Below are 19815 nucleotides of genomic sequence, written 5' to 3'. Positions count from 1 at the left end.
AGCGACGCGTTGGCGCGGGCCCGGCGGAACCTGCCGAGCAGCCTGGGGAGGCCGAGCGGGGCCGGGCCCGGCAGGGGGCGCGCGGCGGGGCGGAACGGCCGGGCCAGGTAGGCGCGCGGCGGCCGGGCAGAAGTGGGCCCGGCGCGGGGTGGGCGGAGGGGTGGTGGTGGCAGCGCCCCAGAGTGCGGGGTCGGGGTGGGCGTGCCCCGAGTGCTGGGGGGCGGCCTGGAGCATCCCAGGGCGCGGGCGGAGACGCGAGGGGGGCGCGGGCCTGGGCGGCTTGCGGACCGGAACAGGCCCGACTCGCAGGCCCCGCGCCCGCCCGCACCTGCCCGGGCACCTGCGCCCTCAGCGCGGGAGCCGGGCCCGGGACTGACGCGTTCAGCCCGCGCCGGCCCCGCGCTCCGCACCTTCCCCGCGCGCCGCGGCCGGCGCGATCGAGGTGCGGGCAGGTGAGCGCGCGCCCCTCCGGCCCGCGCTGTGGGCCCTGCAGACGCGGGCCAGCAGCTGCCCGGGCGTTAGCCGCGGGCCCCGGGACTGCAGAGCGCCCCGCCCGGCTCTCCCGACAGCCCCGCGGCGCGCAGTGACCAGTGGGAATTTCTGCCTGGCAGATCCTGAGTCTGGGAGCCCTGGGGAGCGTGCACGGCTGGGTGCTGGAGGGCCCTGGGGCCCCCGGATGGGGGCAGGCCTGCCGGTCTCAGGTGGACCCTGAGACCCTGGCCTGCCTTCGGAGGCTGGCACCCCGCCCAGCCCTTCTCCCTGCCCGATCTCCTGGCATTCCCTCCGTCCTGGCAGCCTTGGAGGATTTTCTGACTCACTGAGTGCATCTCCCACCCAGAACCCCTGGATCCTGTTCCTTGGCTCTGTAGCCCGGAACAAAACAAAACAAAAGCACAGCGGCCCGCCCTCCGACGCACCTCAGCGAGCAGGTGACCGCTGAGGGTGGCAGAAGGGGCCAGGCTTGTCCCTACTCCTGTTCGACCTGGCTGAGGGCAGAGGACCACCCCAGACTGGGGGGGGATTCTGCCCTCCCCGCCCCCCCCCAACTACTGTTGGGCAGAAGAGCAGTGAACTTCCTAGTGCAGGGTACTGTGGTCCCTCTGCCATGAAACCAGCCACACTCCTATTGACAACCTGGTGGACACTGGGTTGTCTCCAGATTTCAACACCAGCCACATATTTTTTTTTGGGGGGGGTGTTTCCTGGCAGAATGGAGACAGGAAGGAAGAGTGGCACCTCCCTGCCGCTCTGCCCTGGGGGTTGGGGTGCTGGGTGGTGAGAAAGACCCCCCTCCAAACATCTCAGCCCTCATGTGGCTTTTTCTCTCTCATCATTCTAGGACATTCTGACAGCTCTTCCCCATTAAGAGCTTGCCCCCTCCCCCACCCATCTTTTCTAACTTGATTAAAACCCTCTCTGGATGGGGAGGCTGTGGCCAGGCTGCGTCTGGTCCCATAATGAGATTAGATCCTGGTGGCCTTTTCACTAACTCCTCTGCCCCGCGGGCCTTTGTGTGCCTGTGTGATTGCATTAAGTGGACCGACTGCAGGTGTGTGTGTGTGGGGGGGGGGTGGAGGGGGCAGAGGTGCCTACCCAGCCCTGTACTCTGATGGGGGAGGGAGGGTGCCCCTTCCCACTACTGAGGAGGGGAATACTCTTGGGGGTGGTGCCCCGGACCTGGCAGGGTATTTTCAGGGTGCCTGAGAACAGCCAGCACTGACCGGGGTGGATGGGGGTGCCCATGATGACCAGCCTGGGAAGCGAGGGAGCAGGAGTCCAAGCATTGGTCAGCAGAGAGGGTGGGAATCACATGGGGGTCCTTGGCAGCCCACGCCCCAGCAGCCCCTCCACACAGGTGTGGATTGTAGAGGAGGTTGGACCGGATGGGCTGGGAGAAGAACGGGTGCCGAAGGGTCAGACTCTCCCTGCAGATTCACGCTTTGGACTTTGGGGCCTGGAGGGCAACTGAGGGCAGTGCCAAGGCCTGCCCTGCAGAAGGGGACTCTAGGGACACCTTAGGTCTCCTGAATGCGGGATCCTCTGTCCTTTCAGTCTCTGGCTTCCTATTGGGAAGGGCCGGGTCCTGCCCTCAGGATGCCACGGGACATGGCCCCAAAGTTCTTGTGCCCCAGGCTCCTGGTGCAGGGCCACATCCTGTCCCCCATTGTCTAGGAACAGCCCCAGGGGGACACTGATGACCCTCCATTTGCCATCAGTGGGCGGCAGTGGGGGCTTTGTGGGAGCAGCTACACCCCAGTGAAGGGGCTAGAACCAGCAGTGGCCTGCGGTGGAAAGCTGGGGGGTCTAACCGGGCCTGGGTTCTTACTCTGCTCTGCTGCTGGCGAGCTGAATGGCTGCGGCCTCTGTGTGTTCATGTGTCCTCCTGTCTGTCCATCTATCTGTCTGTCCATCCCACTGCATGCCTGGTGGACACAGGAGTTGACAGCTGTTTGCCGCTGCTGATGTGGGCCGCGGTTTCCCCTCTGAGCTCCAGTTTCCTTCTGGGTCCCAGTGGGGCACCTCCTGTCTGGTCCCAGTGTCAGTGCAGAAAGGAGAGATTTCGGGAAGTGGGGGCGATTGCGTGGGGCTCCCTGGCTGAGCCCCGGTCCTGCCTCAGGCCTTGCCTCTGCTCACCGCTCACTGCTCTGTGTGTGTGTGTGTGTGTGTGTGTGTGTGTGTTGAGGGCGGGTCCAGCGGCCCAGTGCTCACTTCCCAGAAATGTTCTGGGCTTACGGGCCGCTGCCGCATGAGGCCTCTCTTGCCGAGTGCACTTTCCTCCCCACCCACCAGCTCTAATCTAAGGAAGAGTTTGGGGTACGGGGGGGATGGCCTAGGAGCTGGAGCCCGGGCACTGCATGCTCAGCTCCAAGCCACACCCCCCAAAACAAAACAGAACAATAAAATATATCTCAGGAGCAAGAGACGGGACAGTCCCCAGGGAAGCAGTACCAGCCCTCAAAGCTTTTAGTGCCAGTCCCCGTGGGCCTTGTGGTGATTCTCAAGCTGCTTCCTGGCCTCTCTCTTGGCGCAAGGCGCAGTGCTCCATGGCATGGTGGTTCCCCAACACGGAACCCCCTCTGCATCCCTGTTCACTCACGGGCTCCAGAGGCCTTTTGAGAATCTAAGAGGAATCGTGCTGTCCACACCGTGGAGTCTGAGGGCTTCGCTTCCCTTAGGGAGTTTCCCAGGTTCTGGGAAGAGGGGAGGGATGTGGCATGTTGGGAGGAGCCTGGGGTGTGTCTGCCTTAGGTTTCCCTGATGCTGAGCTGGTTTCCAGAGACATCCATCAATCTAGGTGTCTTCATTGCAGAGGGTGGGTGGGGTCTCCGCATACCCACAGTGCTCAGGAGCAGTTTGGGGGCTATTTCTGCTGGCTCCAGGGATGGAGCCTGGGCCCCATGCAAGGCGGGAGCTCAGCCATTTGCTCTCTTTCTGGCACGTTGCTCTATGGGCCTCTGCCCACAGTACCCCCTTGCCACGTGACCTATGCTGGGCGAGGCCCAAGCTGGACCTCCCAGAAAGCATCAGGTCCTATGGGGGACACCTGTTCCCCCAGTGTGAACCCGGCCTCTCTGCCAGTCCCGCTGGCCAAGGGGCTGGGAGGAGGAGCCGAGTGGGAGGACAGTCCCCGCCACAGCCCCATCCCCATGCTGTCCCTGACGGTCCCCAGACCCGTGGCCACGTGACCTCCCTCCGTGCTTCTGATGAGCTAATCAGATTCTGCTCTTGCCGCAGGCTCCCCAGGAAGGAATCTAATCAGGGGGCGGCCAGGCCCTAGCGAGAACAGCGCTCAGAGCTTTGTTACCTGGCAGAGTCGGGGGCAGCAGCAAGGGATTAGATCCCCACGGCAGGCACAAAGATCAGAAGGCTCCCTGCCTCTGGAGGCCGCAGGTGGAGGTGCACACACGGGGGTGAGTGGGCTCCGGCCTGGGAGACGCAGGGGAGGGACGTCTCGGTCCCAGAGCAGGTAGGGAGTGGGTGTCCCGGGAGCCACATGATAGGGGTGGGGAGGGCGCGTAGGGCAGTGACAGCAGGCGGCGTGGGCGTCTCCCCAGGGAGGGTGCTGTCCCTGTCAGGAGTCACTCAGGAGGCTGAAGAGGACAGAAGGGGGACGCAGCAAAAAGGTAGCCGGGGCTCAGGGGCGGTGGCAGCCATGTGTGCAGAGTGTACGGGGCTTGGAGCGTGTCCAGGGAGGATCATGGGCGGTGGGGTTTGAACGTTGGTGCCCACAGAGAAGTGACAGAGGGGTGAGTGGCAAGAAGTGCGGCTTCTGGAAGCTTCCTGCCTGCCGTGGGGGTGTTTCTGGCTCAGACCTGCCGGTGTGAGGTCCGTGGGTTCTGTCCCTGGAACTGCAGAACAAAACCAAAGGGCAGGCCATGAGGAGGAGGTGCCGGTTGGTGCCCTGGGCAGAGGGCTGTCACTGAGAGCAGGCCAGAGGCGGGGCACTGGCCTGTGACTGCTTTTTTTCTTTGTATCTGCGGCACGTTGATTCCTCACTCCCTGATTTACAGTGTGGGGCCAGCAGTCAGAGGTGCTGGAGATGGGGCGGGCAGCCCCTTGGAAACTGATCAGTGACTGATGGGGGAAGGGGTGCGGTGCTCTCCCTGGGGTGGGGGTGTGCGCTGCATCAGGAGAACCAGCACATTTCAGGGACTGGTGTGCCCCTGCCTCCTCAGTGCCTCTTTTCTCCATTTTGGGTCGTGGGTGCTTCTCTTGGGGGGACATGGGGGCCCCTCACCCCGGAGTCTCAGCAGATGCCTGCAGGGCAAGAGGGTTGGGAGGTCTGGTCCTGTCAGGCACTGCAGGGTGATGAGGGGGGGCACTCACCATTGTGGCCCCCTCCCCTACTCGTCTCTGCTTCCAGTTTAGAACCAGGGGGTTCTACGTGGCAGCCCCCCACTTCTCCCCCACTGTCCTCTATGGCCTGCCTGGAGGCCCAGCTCAGGGAGTCCCCCAGAAGATTCAGGGGCCTGGGCACCCCTGCCCCGGTGCACAGCCTGTGCCCACTCCTGGGCACTGGCCCTGAGTAGGGGTTGTCCCTTTGGGGTGCTCACTGAGCCCCGTATCTCTGTCTCCCACAGCATGGAGAGCCAAACCAGCATGGCCCCTGTCCCTGGAGCGCTGCCCTACTTCGTGGCCTTCTCCCAGCTGCTGGGCCTGACCGTGGTGGCCACCACCGGTGCCTGGCTGGGCCTGTACCGCGGTGGCATCGCCTGGGCGAGTTCCCTGCAGTTCAATGTGCACCCACTCTGCATGGTCATTGGGCTGGTGTTCCTGCAGGGTGACGGTGAGGCGATGTGCAGGGACTTCCACACTTAGACAGAAGGAAGCTAATCAAGGGCATAGGGACAGGCCATGTAGCCAGGGGCTCTGCAGTGGCCTCCAGCTTCCCAGCTCTTGCTCCTAAGGGTGGAGCGCCATTGAGACTGGCTCCAGGCAGTGCTTTGAATTGGTGTGAATGTGAGTGTGTGTGTGTGTGTGTGTGTGAGAGAGAGAGAGAGAGTTGGGTGTGCATGTGTGAGCATGAGTGCGTGTAATGTGTGTGCGAGTGTTGAACATTGTATGCATGAGTATGTGCACGTGTGAGCAGATGTGAGCATGAGTGTTTGCATTAGTGCATGTGTGTGAAAGTGTGTGTAAGTGTAAGCATGTGTGTATTATGTGTGCAAGTGTATGTGAAAATGTCTGAGTATATGTGTCTCTGAGTGTGTGAGCATGTGTGTGAGTGCACAAGTGTGTAAGTAGGTGAGCCAGTGTGTGTGTGTAGGAATGTGTGTAAATGTGTGTGCAGTAGGGGGCATAGGGTCGGCAGCCCTGGGCCCCTTTCTCTGGGCTGCCTGGAGGTGGTCCTGCCTCCCTGTAGGGAGCAGAATCTTTCAACAGCCCCCCCGCCCAGCCCCACAGGCTGGTGGGGGATTAGCTTGGCATGAGGTTCTGCCGTGAGATCTGGGGCCTTTCCATCCAGGGAGACTGCTCCACAAAGCTGGACTACCTGACAGACTGCCCAGGCGCTTCAGGGCCCTGTGCAGTGAGCCTGGAGTAGACCGGGGCTCCTGCCAATGGTGGGCTGTGTGTTGGGCGGGGGGGGGGGGGCGGCCCTGGGGAGGCCGCCCATCTCCCAGGCCAGCCCCTGTGACCTCCCACGGGAACTTGCCTTTTCTGTGTTGGTGCCTTCCCCTTGCCATCTCTGCAGCTGGGGCCCGAGAGGGAGGCTGGGGTTCACTGGTGCCCCACTTCTCCACCTCTCTCAGCCCTGCTGGTGTACCGGGTCTTCAGGAACGAGACCAAACGCACAACCAAGGTTCTGCATGGGCTGCTGCACGTCTTAGCCTTTGTCATCGCCCTGGTGGGTGAGTTCCTGGCTTGGCCCCTTCCCCACCCTGTCCACTGATGACACTCTGGGCAGCCCCACCACTTGTCCCCTCCAGGGCATCCCAGGCAGGGTCCCCAGCCCCTCCCACTTGTGCTCACAGACCCCTGTCTGGGCTAGGCCTGGTGGCAGTGTTTGATTACCACCGGAAGAAGGGCTACCCCGACCTGTACAGCCTGCACAGCTGGTGTGGCCTCCTCGTCTTCGTGCTCTACTTTGTGCAGGTGAGTCCCCTCAGCTGCTGACAGGATCCCTGAACGCCCAAAGGTGGGGCATCACCGTGCTGAGGTCTGGAGGATGCACGGGGCGTCCTGGACGCCCCATGGGCTGTGACTTGGCCTTCAGGGCCCGCTCATGCTGCCAGGCCTCCAGTGAAGGAACCCTGGGAAGCCCAGTGCCACTGCCTGCTTTCCCCCCCTAGTGGCTCGTGGGCTTTAGCTTCTTCCTGTTCCCCGGAGCCTCCTTCTCACTGCGGAGTCGCTACCGGTCTCAGCACATCTTCTTTGGGGCCACCATCTTCCTGCTCACGGTGGGCACTGCCCTGCTGGGCCTGAAGGAGGCGCTGCTGTTCAAGCTGGGGTGAGTGTCCCTGGCTGCCAGGTCCTGGGGGCTGGCCTCTCCATGTGCACTTGCCTTCTGAGGCTCTCAGCAAAAGTGCACAAGTGCATGTGGCATTGGGCCCGGGGCTGATGGTGGATCTGTGCCCTCCCCCCTAACCCTGCAGGACCAAGTATAGCACCTTCGAGCCTGAGGGCGTCCTGGGCAACGTGCTGGGCCTGCTGCTGGTGGCCTTCGGCCTGGCCGTGCTCTACGCCCTGACGCGCAATGACTGGAGACGGCCAGCCCAGGAGGAGGAGCGGGCTCTGTCCATGGACTTCAAGACACTGACGGAGGGCGACAGCCCCAGCTCCTCCCAGTGAGGCGCCCCCGCCCCCATCACACAGGGGCTGCACTCACCAAGGCGCCCTCTCCCCCTGCCCCCCTCCTACCCTTGTAGGCCCGTCTGTGTCTCTGTCACCCCTGAGGTGGAACAATCGTGGGTGGGAGTTTGGTGGTGGGTGCTGGTGGTCCCTGAAGGAGAGGAGAGGCCTGGACTGGGCTTGGGGCTGCTGGGGGGTGGGGGGTGGGGAGGCGGGGAGCCGTGCACAGTCTCCTGCAACCCCAAGTCCAGACAGGAGGCTGCCGGCCTCCGGTTGGGTCACACAGGTCCTTGGCAGCTCAGCAAGTGATATGATGTGTCAAGTATGTGGGCTTGGAGCAGGGTCCCTGGAGAGGGGCGGGCCTGGCCTGTAGCCCTGCATGTGGTGTCCCCCTCCTGTTTTCGCCTCACTGTGGGAGTCTCAGGATTGCAGCAGACCCGCCCTTGGACGCTGAGAAGATGGAGCCAGCCAGGGCGAGGCTGCTCTGGGCTCGGGAATACCTTGTGCCCCCTCACAAGGCCCCATCTCTCACTGCCTGCACCGCTCTTGCTGTGGCAGGCAGCCTGGACCCCACTGTCCCCCAGACAAGCCGGTTCTCAGCCTCAGCCGGGCAGGCTCCCCCACACTGAGGGCTCAAGCCTTTTCCCTCCTGAAACAAAAGCTGCCTCTGTGGTTTCCCTTTTGCCTGCCTCTCTCCCTCCCCAACCTGGAAGTCCCCACCTCCTGCCCCCATGCAGAAAGTCAGGCAGATCGACCCTCACCCCAGAGTGCTGTTAGCTGAATTGCTCTTGGCTTCAGTCTAGAGATAACCTGATTAGAGCATTGATCTTGTGCTTCTGGGACTTGGCAAATGTTCTCTCTCTGCTTTCCTTATTTTCTGGGCTTGGGGGAGCAGGACAGTTTTGAGACAGACCCAGTTTTGCTTAATGAAGCAATTAATCACATTCCCCAATCTGGTTACTACTCCTTCAGGTCTGCCCTTCCTCATCCAAATGCTGCCGTAGAGAAAGGAGCTGGTCTCCTGCGCCGGCCTGCGCCTCTGCGGTGGGTCTAGCAGGGTGCTGCTGCCCCAGGCAGCGGGCAGGCGGGGTGTGCAGGCAGTGCAGGCCATTGGCTCCACCCTTCCCTTTACCCAGCACCCACTGGAATCATCTGATGTTTACATGCGGGAACTCCACCTTGGACAAACTTCCAGAGTACGATGTGCATTGTGCCAGGGCTAGAAGCTGGTCTCTTTGCTGGTGTGAGGCCTGGAAGGCTGATGCGTATTTATTTTATTCTCCTGTGGCCACTCCTCTGTGCAATGTGTTGTTGGTGCAAATGATGATTCAATAAATATCTGCAGCAGAGCTCTGGCGTGTTATCTCTGTTACTGTGGCAACCCAGAGCCCGCTGAGCTGATTCCTGCCACTGGTTCTGCAGCAGTGGGAGGTGAGGAGCTGACACGCCACGGTAAAGAAAGCAAGAGACCTTCCATGGCCCAGGCGGACTGGCTCCCACTGGGGTGGGGAGTGAGAGAGGGGGAAAGCACTTTCACTAGGTCAGGGGAAGAATTTGGGGCAGGGAAAGAACTTTTCTCCACCCAGAGGAGGCCTGGCGGATGGAGCAGAAGGCAACTGATAAAGGGACCCTCACCCAATCAGCTTTTCATTTAAATGACTTTTGGTTTTGGGGCCACTGCCCACCATGCTGGGGGCTGCTTCTGGCTTGGTACAAAGTGTGCACCCCAGCTTTCTGATCCATCTCCCCAGCTGCCACCACTTCCAGGTTTTTTTTTGGGGGGGGTAGGGGCACACTTGGCAGTGCTCAGGGCTGACTCCGGAGGTGGGCGCCGACTTTCTTTCCATCTCAGGTGATTTGTGAGGCCTTGGCAGGTGGGATGTGCTTATAGTGGAACTGGGCGGAGGGGCTCCTCCAGAATGCCCGGTGCAACTGAACAAGTTGGTGAGGAGACTCCCAGGGCCCGACAGACCCCTCTGCTCAGGCCTAGGCTTCGTGGAGTGGCCTTGCACCGGAGCCCCCTTGCGCCTCTCCCGCACCTGCGTCTTCCTTCTGGTCAAGGCCTCTGTGGCCTTCATCTAGCATTTGTGCCTCTGTTTGCTGACCAGTGGGCAGGTATCCCGGCTCTCCTGCTGGGTGCTCACACTTCCCACTTGGGTGCCAGCCGTCTGGACCTGTCTGTGGACGGTCAGTGACTGGACTCAAATCCCCGCCCCACTCCAGGGCCACTCCTTCACTTCCCTGGGAGGCCCTCACATCCCTCCCAGGTTATTCCTCTTGACCCTGGCTTAGAGGAATTTCCTCAAGGGAGCAGAGAAGGTACTTCCGGCCCACCGTGGCAGTGCTGGTGTTCTGGGATGGCTGGAATTTCCAGGGTTCCCCTGTGAGGAAGGAAGGGGACATCAATGTGGCCAGACACTGAACTCCATGACCTGGAGCTACTGAAACAGGATCTGCTTCTCATCTGTGTCTCTTGCTGGGGAAGATGGAAGCTGCATTGTGCTCCCCCCTGCACCCAGAGATCTCTCAGGAGTGGCCCGTGCCCAAGACTCTTCCCAGGGCTCTGGGGCACAACTGAACACACCTGGGAGGGAGAGTCTGTGTCCACCTTCTCCAAGCTCCTGCAGCTCCTAGCTTTAAAGCGGATGGAGAAGCCACAGGGCTCCCTGTTGGCCTGCGATGCTCTGAGAGGTGCTAAGTGTCCGGAGGAGCCAACTGCGACCCAGGGCTGAGCAGCCGCAGACCTTTGCTGAGTTTGTCTCTGCTTGGAGCAGCTTAAGAAGTTGGGGATGAGACAGAGACAAGTTTGGGGGCCAGAGAAAGTGTCCAGTGGGGAGTAGCACATGGTCTGCAAGCAGAAGGCAATTTTGGTTCTTGACATTTCCTGGTCCCCGAGCACCATGAGAGCAGACCCTGAGCGCCACTGGGTGTGACCGCAAACCCAGTGTGACGGTTTGCGGTTTCCTGCCTTTCCCAAGGCTTCAGGAATCTTAGAAAAGCTGTGCCTTGAGGTTGCGTTTTGCCACTTACCTCTTTTTGACTTTTAATGCAGCACCCAGAGCCCCAGGTCCTGAGTTGTTCCCTCTTCTCTGAAGGTGCTTCTGGAATCTGGGCTGCTCTGCAGCTGCTGGCGTTGGTGGTCTGGGATGGATGCAGAGAACAGCAGGGACTTTCTCTGCAGTGGCCTCCTTCCTCCCTCATGCCTGTGCCTCTGTGGCCTGGCAGGAAGGGCTGTAGGTGCTGGTGGCATTCGGGCTCCCAACAGCTTTGGGGAAACCAAGAGCTCTGTGGCAGCTGCTGCCAGCTCTCTGGGGAGCCAGGGGGAAAGGTCCCAGCTTCTGGCTCTGGCTGAGCATGTCCCCTACCTGCACTGCCTCCCGTCTGCTCAGCCTTGGGCTTGGCACAGAACCTGGGTGGGGTGTACCTTCTGCTGTTACCGTGGAACTGGCTGCTGGCCTTCCCCAGTCAGCCCTGAAGAGGCTCATCTTGCTAACAGGGCTGAACTGCCCTGAGTCCAGCTGCATGGAGGGGCGCTGTGCCCTCTCTCCCACGGGGGACTCAGTGCTCCCCTGCCCCCAGCTACTAAGTCACCTGAATTAAGCCTTCCCTGGAACCTGGCCCTAAGGCCCAGCTCCTGGGGAAGGAGCTGATACTGAAGGAGAGAGCACAAGGCCACGTTTTTCCAAGTGTTACCCATTTATAAATAAGTACATTTGCTTTCATACATACAGTTCATTGTACAGATGGTGATCTGTATACATGGGCAGGAAAATGCATTCATTTAACTGTTCACATCTATCTCACACAGCTCACATGTACAGACAATAAAACTGCTCAAGCAAGTACAGCGAAGGTAAATGTCTTTTCCTTATACACAGAGGCTAGATGCCTCTGCTGAGTGTGGGCCATCCCCACCGCACGAGTTCACAACTGTGTGGTGTTCAATATATCAGGAGAGAGAACAAACATGCATTGGAGAATATACTGTACAGAGAGAGAGAGTCCTTTACATCTGAGTATAGAAAACCTAAAGGAAAACTAAGTGCATTAAAGCTTTTTCCAGCAAGTGTCTTGAAAGGACAGCAAAGAGGAGGAAGAATCAAAATCATATTAGTACAAATCACTCTTTAATTGTGGACTGTACATGTCTGTACTAATTAAAATCATCTTGGATTTGGAGGAGACAGGACAGAGACAGATGCAGGGTGGGATGGAAAGGTGGCCCGGCCCGAGGACGGCACCTGCAGGGCCTGGCCAGGAACCTGCCCCTTGTGGCAGGAAGCAGCCAAAGGGAAAACCTGAACCGAAAACAAACCCGAACAGGATGTGGAACTTATGGGAACGCTGAGAGAACGTGGGAGTGAAGTTGGATCTGGACCAGCGCTTCTCTTTCCAGTAAGTTGGTATGCAATAAGGCAGGTACATTCAAGTACTGAATTTTCCAGAACTCTGTCTGGTCCCAGGGACCAAAAGGATCGAGCTTAGTCCCTCTAACTGGATGTTCTGCTTGGTGACTAGCTGAAGAAAAACCCAGCCAACAAGTGCTACAGAATACAAAGCAGCGAGGCCCCTTCCTTTCCAGAGTATTTTGCCTGAATAAATGAGTGGGGCTGGCCTGCATCTAGATGCATCCAGCTGAAACCGGACAGGTCAGCTTAAGTGTGGCTAGCACAGAATCAGCAGGAAGAAATAGGAGGAGATGGGTGAGGAGACATGAGAGTAACACTTGATTTTTGGTGTCCAATTACGCATTCATTTGGTACCAACTTTCAAAGCTCTGACTGTGGCCATCAGGCGGCCACAAGCATCTCAGGGGCGTCAGCTGCTGGGAGGCAATGGACACCAAGACGCAGGTTACCAACACTTCAGCCCTTGAGTGGTCTGTTACAAAAGGAGTTGATAAAGACCCAGTGATTATTCAAGTAGCTCTGCACAGTGGCTCCGCCAGCCAGCCCCGTTGTGCTGTGTCCAGGCCCCCAGCTAGCCACCTCTTCTTGGAAGCAGCCAGAGCTGAGTTCAAGGCATTGCATGGTGAAGGTTTCCATGACACATCTTTGTAGGTAGCTCTTACCCCTAAGCCCTTGGTTCATTGTTGTTGGTCATGGTGGATGGTGAGTCTGGAATTCTTAAGAGGAAAGGGAGGAAGAGCCCCACCTCCCAGTGCTCCTGCGGCAGGGCGGCGGGGGGTGGGGGGGCCTCTGCAGACTGACTTCTCCAGTAGGCGACCCATGGACACAGGCGGGGCACGAGGGGCAGGGAGAGGGGCAGGCACGTCCTACCAGCTGGGGGAAGCCTGTCCCATCGTGTGGCAAAGATTCAGTGAGCGACTGGTTTTGTCCAAGGCATTTCTGCAGTAGAAAAATAACTATCTTTGCATCGAACCGCCCCACGGTGACTCCTCTGAAGCCAGAGGGGGCCAGAGGGGGAGCCCGTGGGGAAGACAAGGGTCTTTTGCATCTCCATCCACCGCGGAGCCCAGGTGCTGCAGCCCACCTTCTCCAGCCCCAATGTGGCTGAAGGTCCACAGGGAGTGTTCAAAGAGCTTATCTTGCTGCAGTTGGCACGGATGTGTGACGACCCCTTTCCAGGCCTTTGCTCCCACCTCCTGTACCCTCTGAGCCCCGGGGACAGCTGGAGGCCATTCTTTGCTCCCGGACTAGCCTGGTGCAGAGCCACAGCGACACCTAGTGGTAATGTACAGTGAAGCAAGGTGATGTCCACGTGACCCACAGCATGATGACTAAAATCTAAGGAAAATACTTATGGATATTAAATTAGATACGGATTAATTTTTCTATTGGGTACATCTCTGGAATATAAAAATACCAATATTTAGAGAGGGTTTCATAAACTACTGTACAATATAAGGACCGAGAATAACTTTCTCTAAACTGTTCTGTTTACAATAATTTAGGAAAAGTGTTTAATAATCCAGGCTTAACTCAATTAGCAAACTTGTATTTCTGGACAACTATCTGGGGTTCTGTACATGATTCTAATTAGTGGAATTTTCCTGAGCCTTCGGTTTAAGTTAAACACATCTAAAAAGAGGGCGCCTGGGAGAGGCACAGGGCCTGCGCTCTGCTGACTGGGGACAGCAAGACCGCACGGGCGCCTACACCCGGACAAGATACAACAGCAGATACAAAATGGTCTCCATTTTGTCCATGCCAAATTCTCACGTTACACAGGTTTTCCCTTTACTTTGTAAATAAACATTAATTCTTAAATTGTTAATGTGTGCCTTACTGATCCAGTAAATAAAGTAACCATGTCTCAGGAGTCCCTAAGAAAACTGCTGGAAAAGCACTTTAAAATCACTGCAAATATTTTTTTTGTATTTAAAAATTCTCAATCTGTTTGATGCTTATATACAAGTAATTTTTTTTCTTTGTGCTATAAATGTTGTGATCCACTGCTTGATTTCTTTTTCCTTTTCCTTGAAAAATACACTAAGACAGGTGTGGTTTTGCTACTTTCTAACGAAGACATCACTCACAGTTACATAGCCAGCACTTCTCAGGGTTACAGACCCAAACAGTCAGGTACACCCAAAACAGACGTGATGTGATGGAAACCACTAGTGCAAGGAAGGTGTACAACTGGTGAGAAACCTGGACGCAGACGTCTGTCACCACTGTTTCCATTTCAGGGGGATGGGGTTGGGGAAGTAGAGAAATCCCTGCCCCACCCCCCTTCCTGTGAAGCAAGACACAGACTCAGCCAGTGCAGGGGTGGGGGGGGGATGGAGGGGGTGAAGGCGGGCAGGGGCTCTCTGAGATACAATCCTAAAATCACCTATGACCACCCACGGCAGTGAAGGAGCAGAACAGGACACGGGCAGTCTGCTTGCAAGGGAACCTCTCTCCTGCTCTATCAGGTTCAGCGGGGCATTTATAGTCCAAAGGAAGTGGAGGCCAGTAGGGAAAATCACTTCCTCTTACAATAGCTACAAAAATTACTTAGACTGTTGGGTGTAAGTAAGGGTGTAAAGGGTGTTCCCTTAACTCTACAGCAGAAGACAGCCTGGAAGAAGTGACATCAGTGAGGTTTGTGAAATGAGCGTGTGTGCGTGTGTGTGTGTGTGTGGTTGCGGTAGGGAAGCAGGGGTCTTTTTCTACTAGACATTGAGAAGTATTTCAGCAGCTCTTCATTAGGCAGATGCAGTGCCCATGTGGACTGAACCCTGGAAAAGAAGCGGGTGGGAGAGCAGACTTGGGCTACAGGTACCATATGGGGAGAGAGGGGGAGGTGGAGGAGGGAAGGGGAGTCAGGATGCTGATGCCTGGTCTAGCTGAGTGGGGGAGGGCAAGGGCATGTTAGCCAAGGGCACAGTAGGCTCTGGCCCAGGGCAGGCTCGGGGGTGGAGGGCCCTCTGCTGGCAGAACTTACGTGAGTAGAGAGAAGTTTCCCACCTCTGCTCTTGGAGATTGTGACCACAGGCACTCAGGACTCAGAAATGGCCCTTCCCGAGCGCTCTACCAGCAAGAGCAGGAGGGCTCAGAGGTCTGCTCTCGGCTCAGGGGTAACAGCTGACGGTGGCTGTGCCTCTGCCCCAGGCTGGGCCAAGGTGCTGGCTGCAGTGTTCTTGGCGTCCATCCTAGGCTGGCCCCTGCCACTCACAGGACAGGCTTGCCCCTGACCACCAGGCATGGAAGACGTGTGGCAAGAGACCGGAGGGGGACGTCCTTTCCATCCTGTGCTCTCACTGAGGCTCACAGGGGTCTTCTCCCAAGGTACTCTGTAGTGTCTGGTTGTCAAGTATCAACAACTTCCCCTCCCCTAGAAGACACAGTTCCTGTCAGAACACAATGAAGCAAAGGCACACGAGATGGGATGAGACCACACCCGGCACAGAACGCACGCGGGGTAAACAGGTTCCAGGGAATTCCATCTGCCTCTCAGAGAATCCACTTCTCCACTATACCATCTGCGCTTCAAGAGGGCCCAAGGAGAGCCTGGCGTGAGGACGGGTTCAGTGGGACGCTGCCACAGGGGGTCGAAACAGGAGATTTCTCTGAGACAAGGCTTTTCTACAAAGCTTTTTCTCTGAGAATCCAGGGAAGAAGTCTTTTTCTCTGCCCTATGATATAGCTATTTGAAAACCAGTAACTTCTTCACTCGGAGAGCCCGGCAAGCTACCGAGAGTATTCGATATGCCAGACACAGTAACAACAAAGTCTCCAATGGAGACGTTACTGGGCCCGCTCGAGCAACTTTTTCACAGGCAACTGTTGACTGAAAACCTAAAAAATGATTCTCAGTGAATTATTAAAAACCAAACCAAACCACGATTCTCATCCAATTTCCTTAGCTGACTGAGCTACTTAAAGGGCTAGTTGTTTTCTAGAAGCCGCTTGGAAAGTCAATGCAGTGACCTTTCAATAATGACTTTTTTCTTTCAACTGAGCAGACTGATTTCTTCTCTTTCTCCTTGAAGCTTCTACCCTTACAGGCAAACTGCTAATAACCAACTGAACATTCTAGACCTGACGACTGCAGGGAGCTGGCAGTCCAGGGCAGGAGACCATGGCACAAGAATGCACTGGGGTGGTTGTCTAGATAACACTGGGCGAGAAGGCAGAGGCAAAGGGGCACTGCACTCTTTCTAAAGTTCCTAGAAGAAAACGATTAAGAACACCTTATTGTTGTAAAAAGAAGAAGACATTTACAAAACGAGAACATCAGTGAAAGCGATTGTCTCCTGGCAAAAGCGGGCCAGTGTGTCTGAGCTCCCTGGGGACAAGCACACGGCACAACAATCTCCTTGTTGGCATCAGAAGGGAGGGGAGAGCATGTGGCTGGGGCACAGACGAGAGAAACTGAAGTCCGGGCTCACTGGAGGCCAGCTTCCCAGTCGGCTGCATGCAAAGGATTTCAGCGTGTGGGCTGCCACCTCTGAACACCACACAGAAACTACATGAGAAATTAAGCCAGAGAACTACCTCAGATGTGGAAACCAAGCCTGAAAATGTGCAGTGAAAACATAGGGGTCTCACTCCAACAAATGTTCAAACATTAGACTCCACAAATGGTCTCTTTGGTTTGATTGGGGATGTCTGCCCTTGTCGCGAGTCCCGGGACAGCTGCCTGTACAGGTTGTCCTGGTAGGCCTGAGCCACAGGCAGGGTCCGGGCCACCTTCACGTCGGGGTAGGAGGCAGCCTGGCTGACTCTCTCCAGGAGATCTCCCCGGGACCCGTTGGCCAGCATCCCATGGGGGCTGTAGTAGTCGTCCTCCAGCAAGTGGCCGTTCTGTGCATTGTTGGTTTTGTTATAAAAGGCAATGTTGCTGATGGAGGAGGGTGGGCTGAAGGACTCGGGCTGAGGCAGGCTGCCTGGAGAGGTGGGGCTGAGCACAGTGTCCACCGAGGACACCGCCCAGGTCCGATTCTGCTGGTGAAGGTGGGGGTACTGTTGGGTCCGGGCTGTTTTATCTATGATCCCCATGAATGGTGTGGTCCTGGATCGGGTGGGCTCACTGGGGTAACCTCCCTGAGTGGGAGACACTGGAGACAGCTCGTCACATGACCTGTCGTAGGCCGGTTTCAGTGGGATCTCCATTTGCTGGATGGAGGAGGACGGCCGGAAGGTGGGCGTCAGGTTGGAGGCGGACGAGATGCTATTGCTGGACGGAGAGAAGCGGAGGCCGACGCTCTGGGAGTGCAGCAGTGGCCTGGGCGTGGGTGGGTGGGGCTTGATCTCGCTCGGGTTGACACTGATAGGCCTTCGGATTAAATGGGACACTTCAGGGGACCCCAGCTGGTTGGAGGAACGCTCCAGGTCCAATTTTGAGTGACAAACTGGGTAGTAGGATGCTGACTGGCTACGCCCGATTTGTGGCGTCTGGCTGTATCGCATGCCGCCGCGGTAGGCCGAGGACGGTCGCTGTGGAAGGTCTTCTTTGGTCAGCCCTCCATGCTGACAGATGGCACCTGCGCTCAGGCTGGCCTGCACATGCTGCACGGGCCTCCCGTCCCCTACAATTCCCCCAATGGAGCCTTGATAAACCAGTCGGCTCTGGCTCGCTCCTATGTCTCCTTGTGAAGACTGATATTTACTGGCCATTGGATGGGCCACTTGGCCATAGGCCCCCGTGGAGATGACAGTGCTGGAATGAACCGCCGAGCTGGGCTGGTTGCTTCTCACAATCTGGGCCTTGGCGGGCTGCAGCCTGAGTCCTGGCTGGGGAATGGCCACAGGAAGCTGAGGCATCTGGTAGGGCCTCTGGGCCATTTTGGATAACGGAGATTTCGGTCTGCCAGGAAGTTGACTAACGTTTGCCTCTGGCTGATAGCGCACGGGGGAGCCAGACTGGGACCTGTACACACTCATGCTTTCAGCGGGAGGGCTGGCCCGGTACTGAGGGCCCCTGCGGAGAGGGGAAGGGGGCGGGCTTGGGTAGTCTTTGCTCTGTCCTCCCACAGGAGGGGGGCTAAAGCGGTAGGATGCACCCTGATGCGCGGGGGAGGTGTGGGGGGGACTGGGCCTGTAGTGAGAGTTCTGGTGAGTGGGAGAAAGAGCAGGTGAGGGGGACTGGTAGCCCTGTCTCGTGGGAGAACCTACGGAACTATTGGACCTGAAGTCAAACACCTGATGGGAGCCGAGGGGTGAGCTGGAGATGTAGGCCGAGTCCCGGTGGGCTGGCGAGGAGGGTGGGCTCTGGATTATCGGGAGCCCCTGACTGGGTCGAGCCTCCGTCTGGAGGCCAATGGAAACATTTTCCACATCCTGCTCCAGGTACTCCTCCTCAAATATATCTTGTACCGCGTAGATGTCCTCACTCTGGGGTTCCGGTTCCGGCTCCTCCGGGAGCTCCTGCGGGGGCTGCGAGGGCGGCGGGGGCGGGGGTGGCGGGGCTGGAGGCTGCTGTGTCTGCCTGCACTCCTCCTCCACCCTCATCAGGAGCCTCTGGATCTCACGGTTGTTTGGACAGAGCTTGATGGCCTCGTTCAGGTCTTCTAAGGCTGCTGCAAACTGTCTGTTGGACAAAACGTACACACAGTATGGGCTGTTATTCTGAATCAACACTGTTTCGGGGAACTGTGGGGACAGCTGGGGGAGTCTGGGGTGTTTCTGGCTTTGTTAGGCTTGGAAGGAAGTAGGTCGGATGTCATTCTAGAAGAGTCCAGAAAGATGCTCTAGCCCCTAAGTCTCTATCTTCCTCCAGCCTCAGGTCCAGAAAGATGCTCTAGCCCCTAAGTCTCTATCTTCCTCCAGCCTCAGGATCTATGGAAGCTGGGCCTTCAGGAGAAGGGTCAGTGCCCCAGGGGGTTGTCATCTACAGGGTCACTCTCAAGTACCTGGAGACCAGGAGCTGTAATATGTAAATACCTCACTGATCCAGCAGGATTTTTTTCTTAGTGTTTACATTCTGGCTCTAAATTCCAAGCCTTTCCCATCTAGGCGGGGACCTGGTCCTCTGCCCTTCTCCCCCCACCTCAGCAGCATGGCCCTCCACTGCCACATCCTGTGGATCAGGTGTTAGGCTGGCTGATGAGGCCACTTAGACCATGATCTGTAAAGAGATGGCCTGAGGTGTCGGAGTGAGTCCCACACTCTAACAGTCCTCAGAAAAGGGGAGACCCAGGGGAAAGGGAACCGGGGAGGTGAGTTTCTGCTAAAAGCTCTGTTGTCACCTGGCTAGGGTCACAGCCACTGTCTTCTCTAGACCTGACCTTCATTTCCAGGACCACCTGCCCCAGGATGGTGAGCCCGGGCAGCTCTTGCGCATTCAGTAGTGGGACAGGGTGTGGGCAGGAGCCCCAAAGACGAGCTGCCCAAAGGCTTCTCACTGGGTCTTTCTGGAGACTTGCCTGCCCCTCAGTCAAACCGCCATGAAGGATAAGTGAGGGAGTTTCTCTTGGGCCCCTTCTATTCTGGCAGCAGCACCTCCTGTCTCCCTGCGCGTGTGTGTGATGGTAGGGGTTTGGGTGGGGAGAAGTTTGATGCCGCCAGACCTCAGGAGCACCCCCTAAGGAAGACTAATCTGGGGGGTGTCCCAAGGGCATAGAGAGGAGCCCTTGACTGTCCCCCACTTCCCTCTAGCAAGGCTCGGGCAGTGCTTAGCTGTGGCGATTCCTCCTCAGGCTCCAGCTCTCTTTTCGGGAACCTGGACAGTGACTGAGGATTCTGGGGAGAGGTGGCCATGCTCCAACACTGAGAGGTGCTTTCCTCCCACAGGAAAAGGCTCCACGTGTCCAGAGCCTGCAGTATCTGCCATTTTCCTCAGACACCTGTGCTAAAGGACCATCTCCAAATGCTTCACCCTTCAAAGTTCCGGGGACAGACACCAGGAACACTTGGCTGCCCGGACCAGATTTCAGACCCGAGACTCCTGGCTCCCTGCTTTCCTCACCTGCTGCTGCGCTTCGCCCTTGCTCTTGCGTAGTGAGCCTCGTAAGATCTCGGCTTCAACTCCAGGGCCTTAGTTGCAAACTCCTCGGCCATTCCGAAATCCTGGCATTACAACAGGTATGCATGTGAATCACAGAAGAGAGATGGTGAGCAGGCAACTTGGCAATAA

The 19815-nt window shown here is 57.5% G+C and overlaps 2 protein-coding genes across 9 annotated transcripts in view; one reads left to right on the top strand and one right to left on the bottom strand.

Moving 5' to 3' along the window:
- Positions 1 to 5081: 5081 nt before the first annotated feature.
- On the top strand, positions 5082 to 7332 carry LOC130035714 (transmembrane ascorbate-dependent reductase CYB561). Its single transcript, XM_056127579.1, has 5 exons — positions 5082 to 5287; positions 6252 to 6350; positions 6491 to 6594; positions 6792 to 6949; positions 7095 to 7332. The coding sequence occupies exons 1-5, from the start codon at positions 5083 to 5085 to the stop codon at positions 7288 to 7290; spliced, it is 762 nt and encodes a 253-aa protein (XP_055983554.1). The 5' UTR covers position 5082; the 3' UTR covers positions 7291 to 7332.
- Positions 7333 to 15542: 8210 nt separating this feature from the next.
- TANC2 (tetratricopeptide repeat, ankyrin repeat and coiled-coil containing 2) overlaps positions 15543 to 19815 on the bottom strand; it is a 413565-nt gene continuing 409292 nt past the window's right edge. For all 8 annotated transcript variants that reach the window (XM_056126689.1, XM_056126692.1, XM_056126693.1 and 5 more), the window contains 2 exons: positions 19648 to 19748; positions 15543 to 18270 (listed from right to left, as the gene is read on the bottom strand). In XM_056126689.1, coding sequence (XP_055982664.1) covers positions 16302 to 18270; positions 19648 to 19748 — 2070 coding nt within the window. In that variant the 3' untranslated portion in view covers positions 15543 to 16301. The remainder of the gene's footprint in view (positions 18271 to 19647; positions 19749 to 19815) is intronic.

The sequence above is a fragment of the Sorex fumeus genome, unplaced genomic scaffold (assembly GCF_029834395.1).
Source record: "Sorex fumeus unplaced genomic scaffold, SorFum_2.1 ptg000063l, whole genome shotgun sequence".
NCBI classification, from domain to species: domain Eukaryota; kingdom Metazoa; phylum Chordata; class Mammalia; order Eulipotyphla; family Soricidae; genus Sorex; species Sorex fumeus.
The sequence above is the reverse complement of the archived record's forward strand: the minus strand, read 5'-3'. Positions and strand labels throughout refer to the sequence as shown.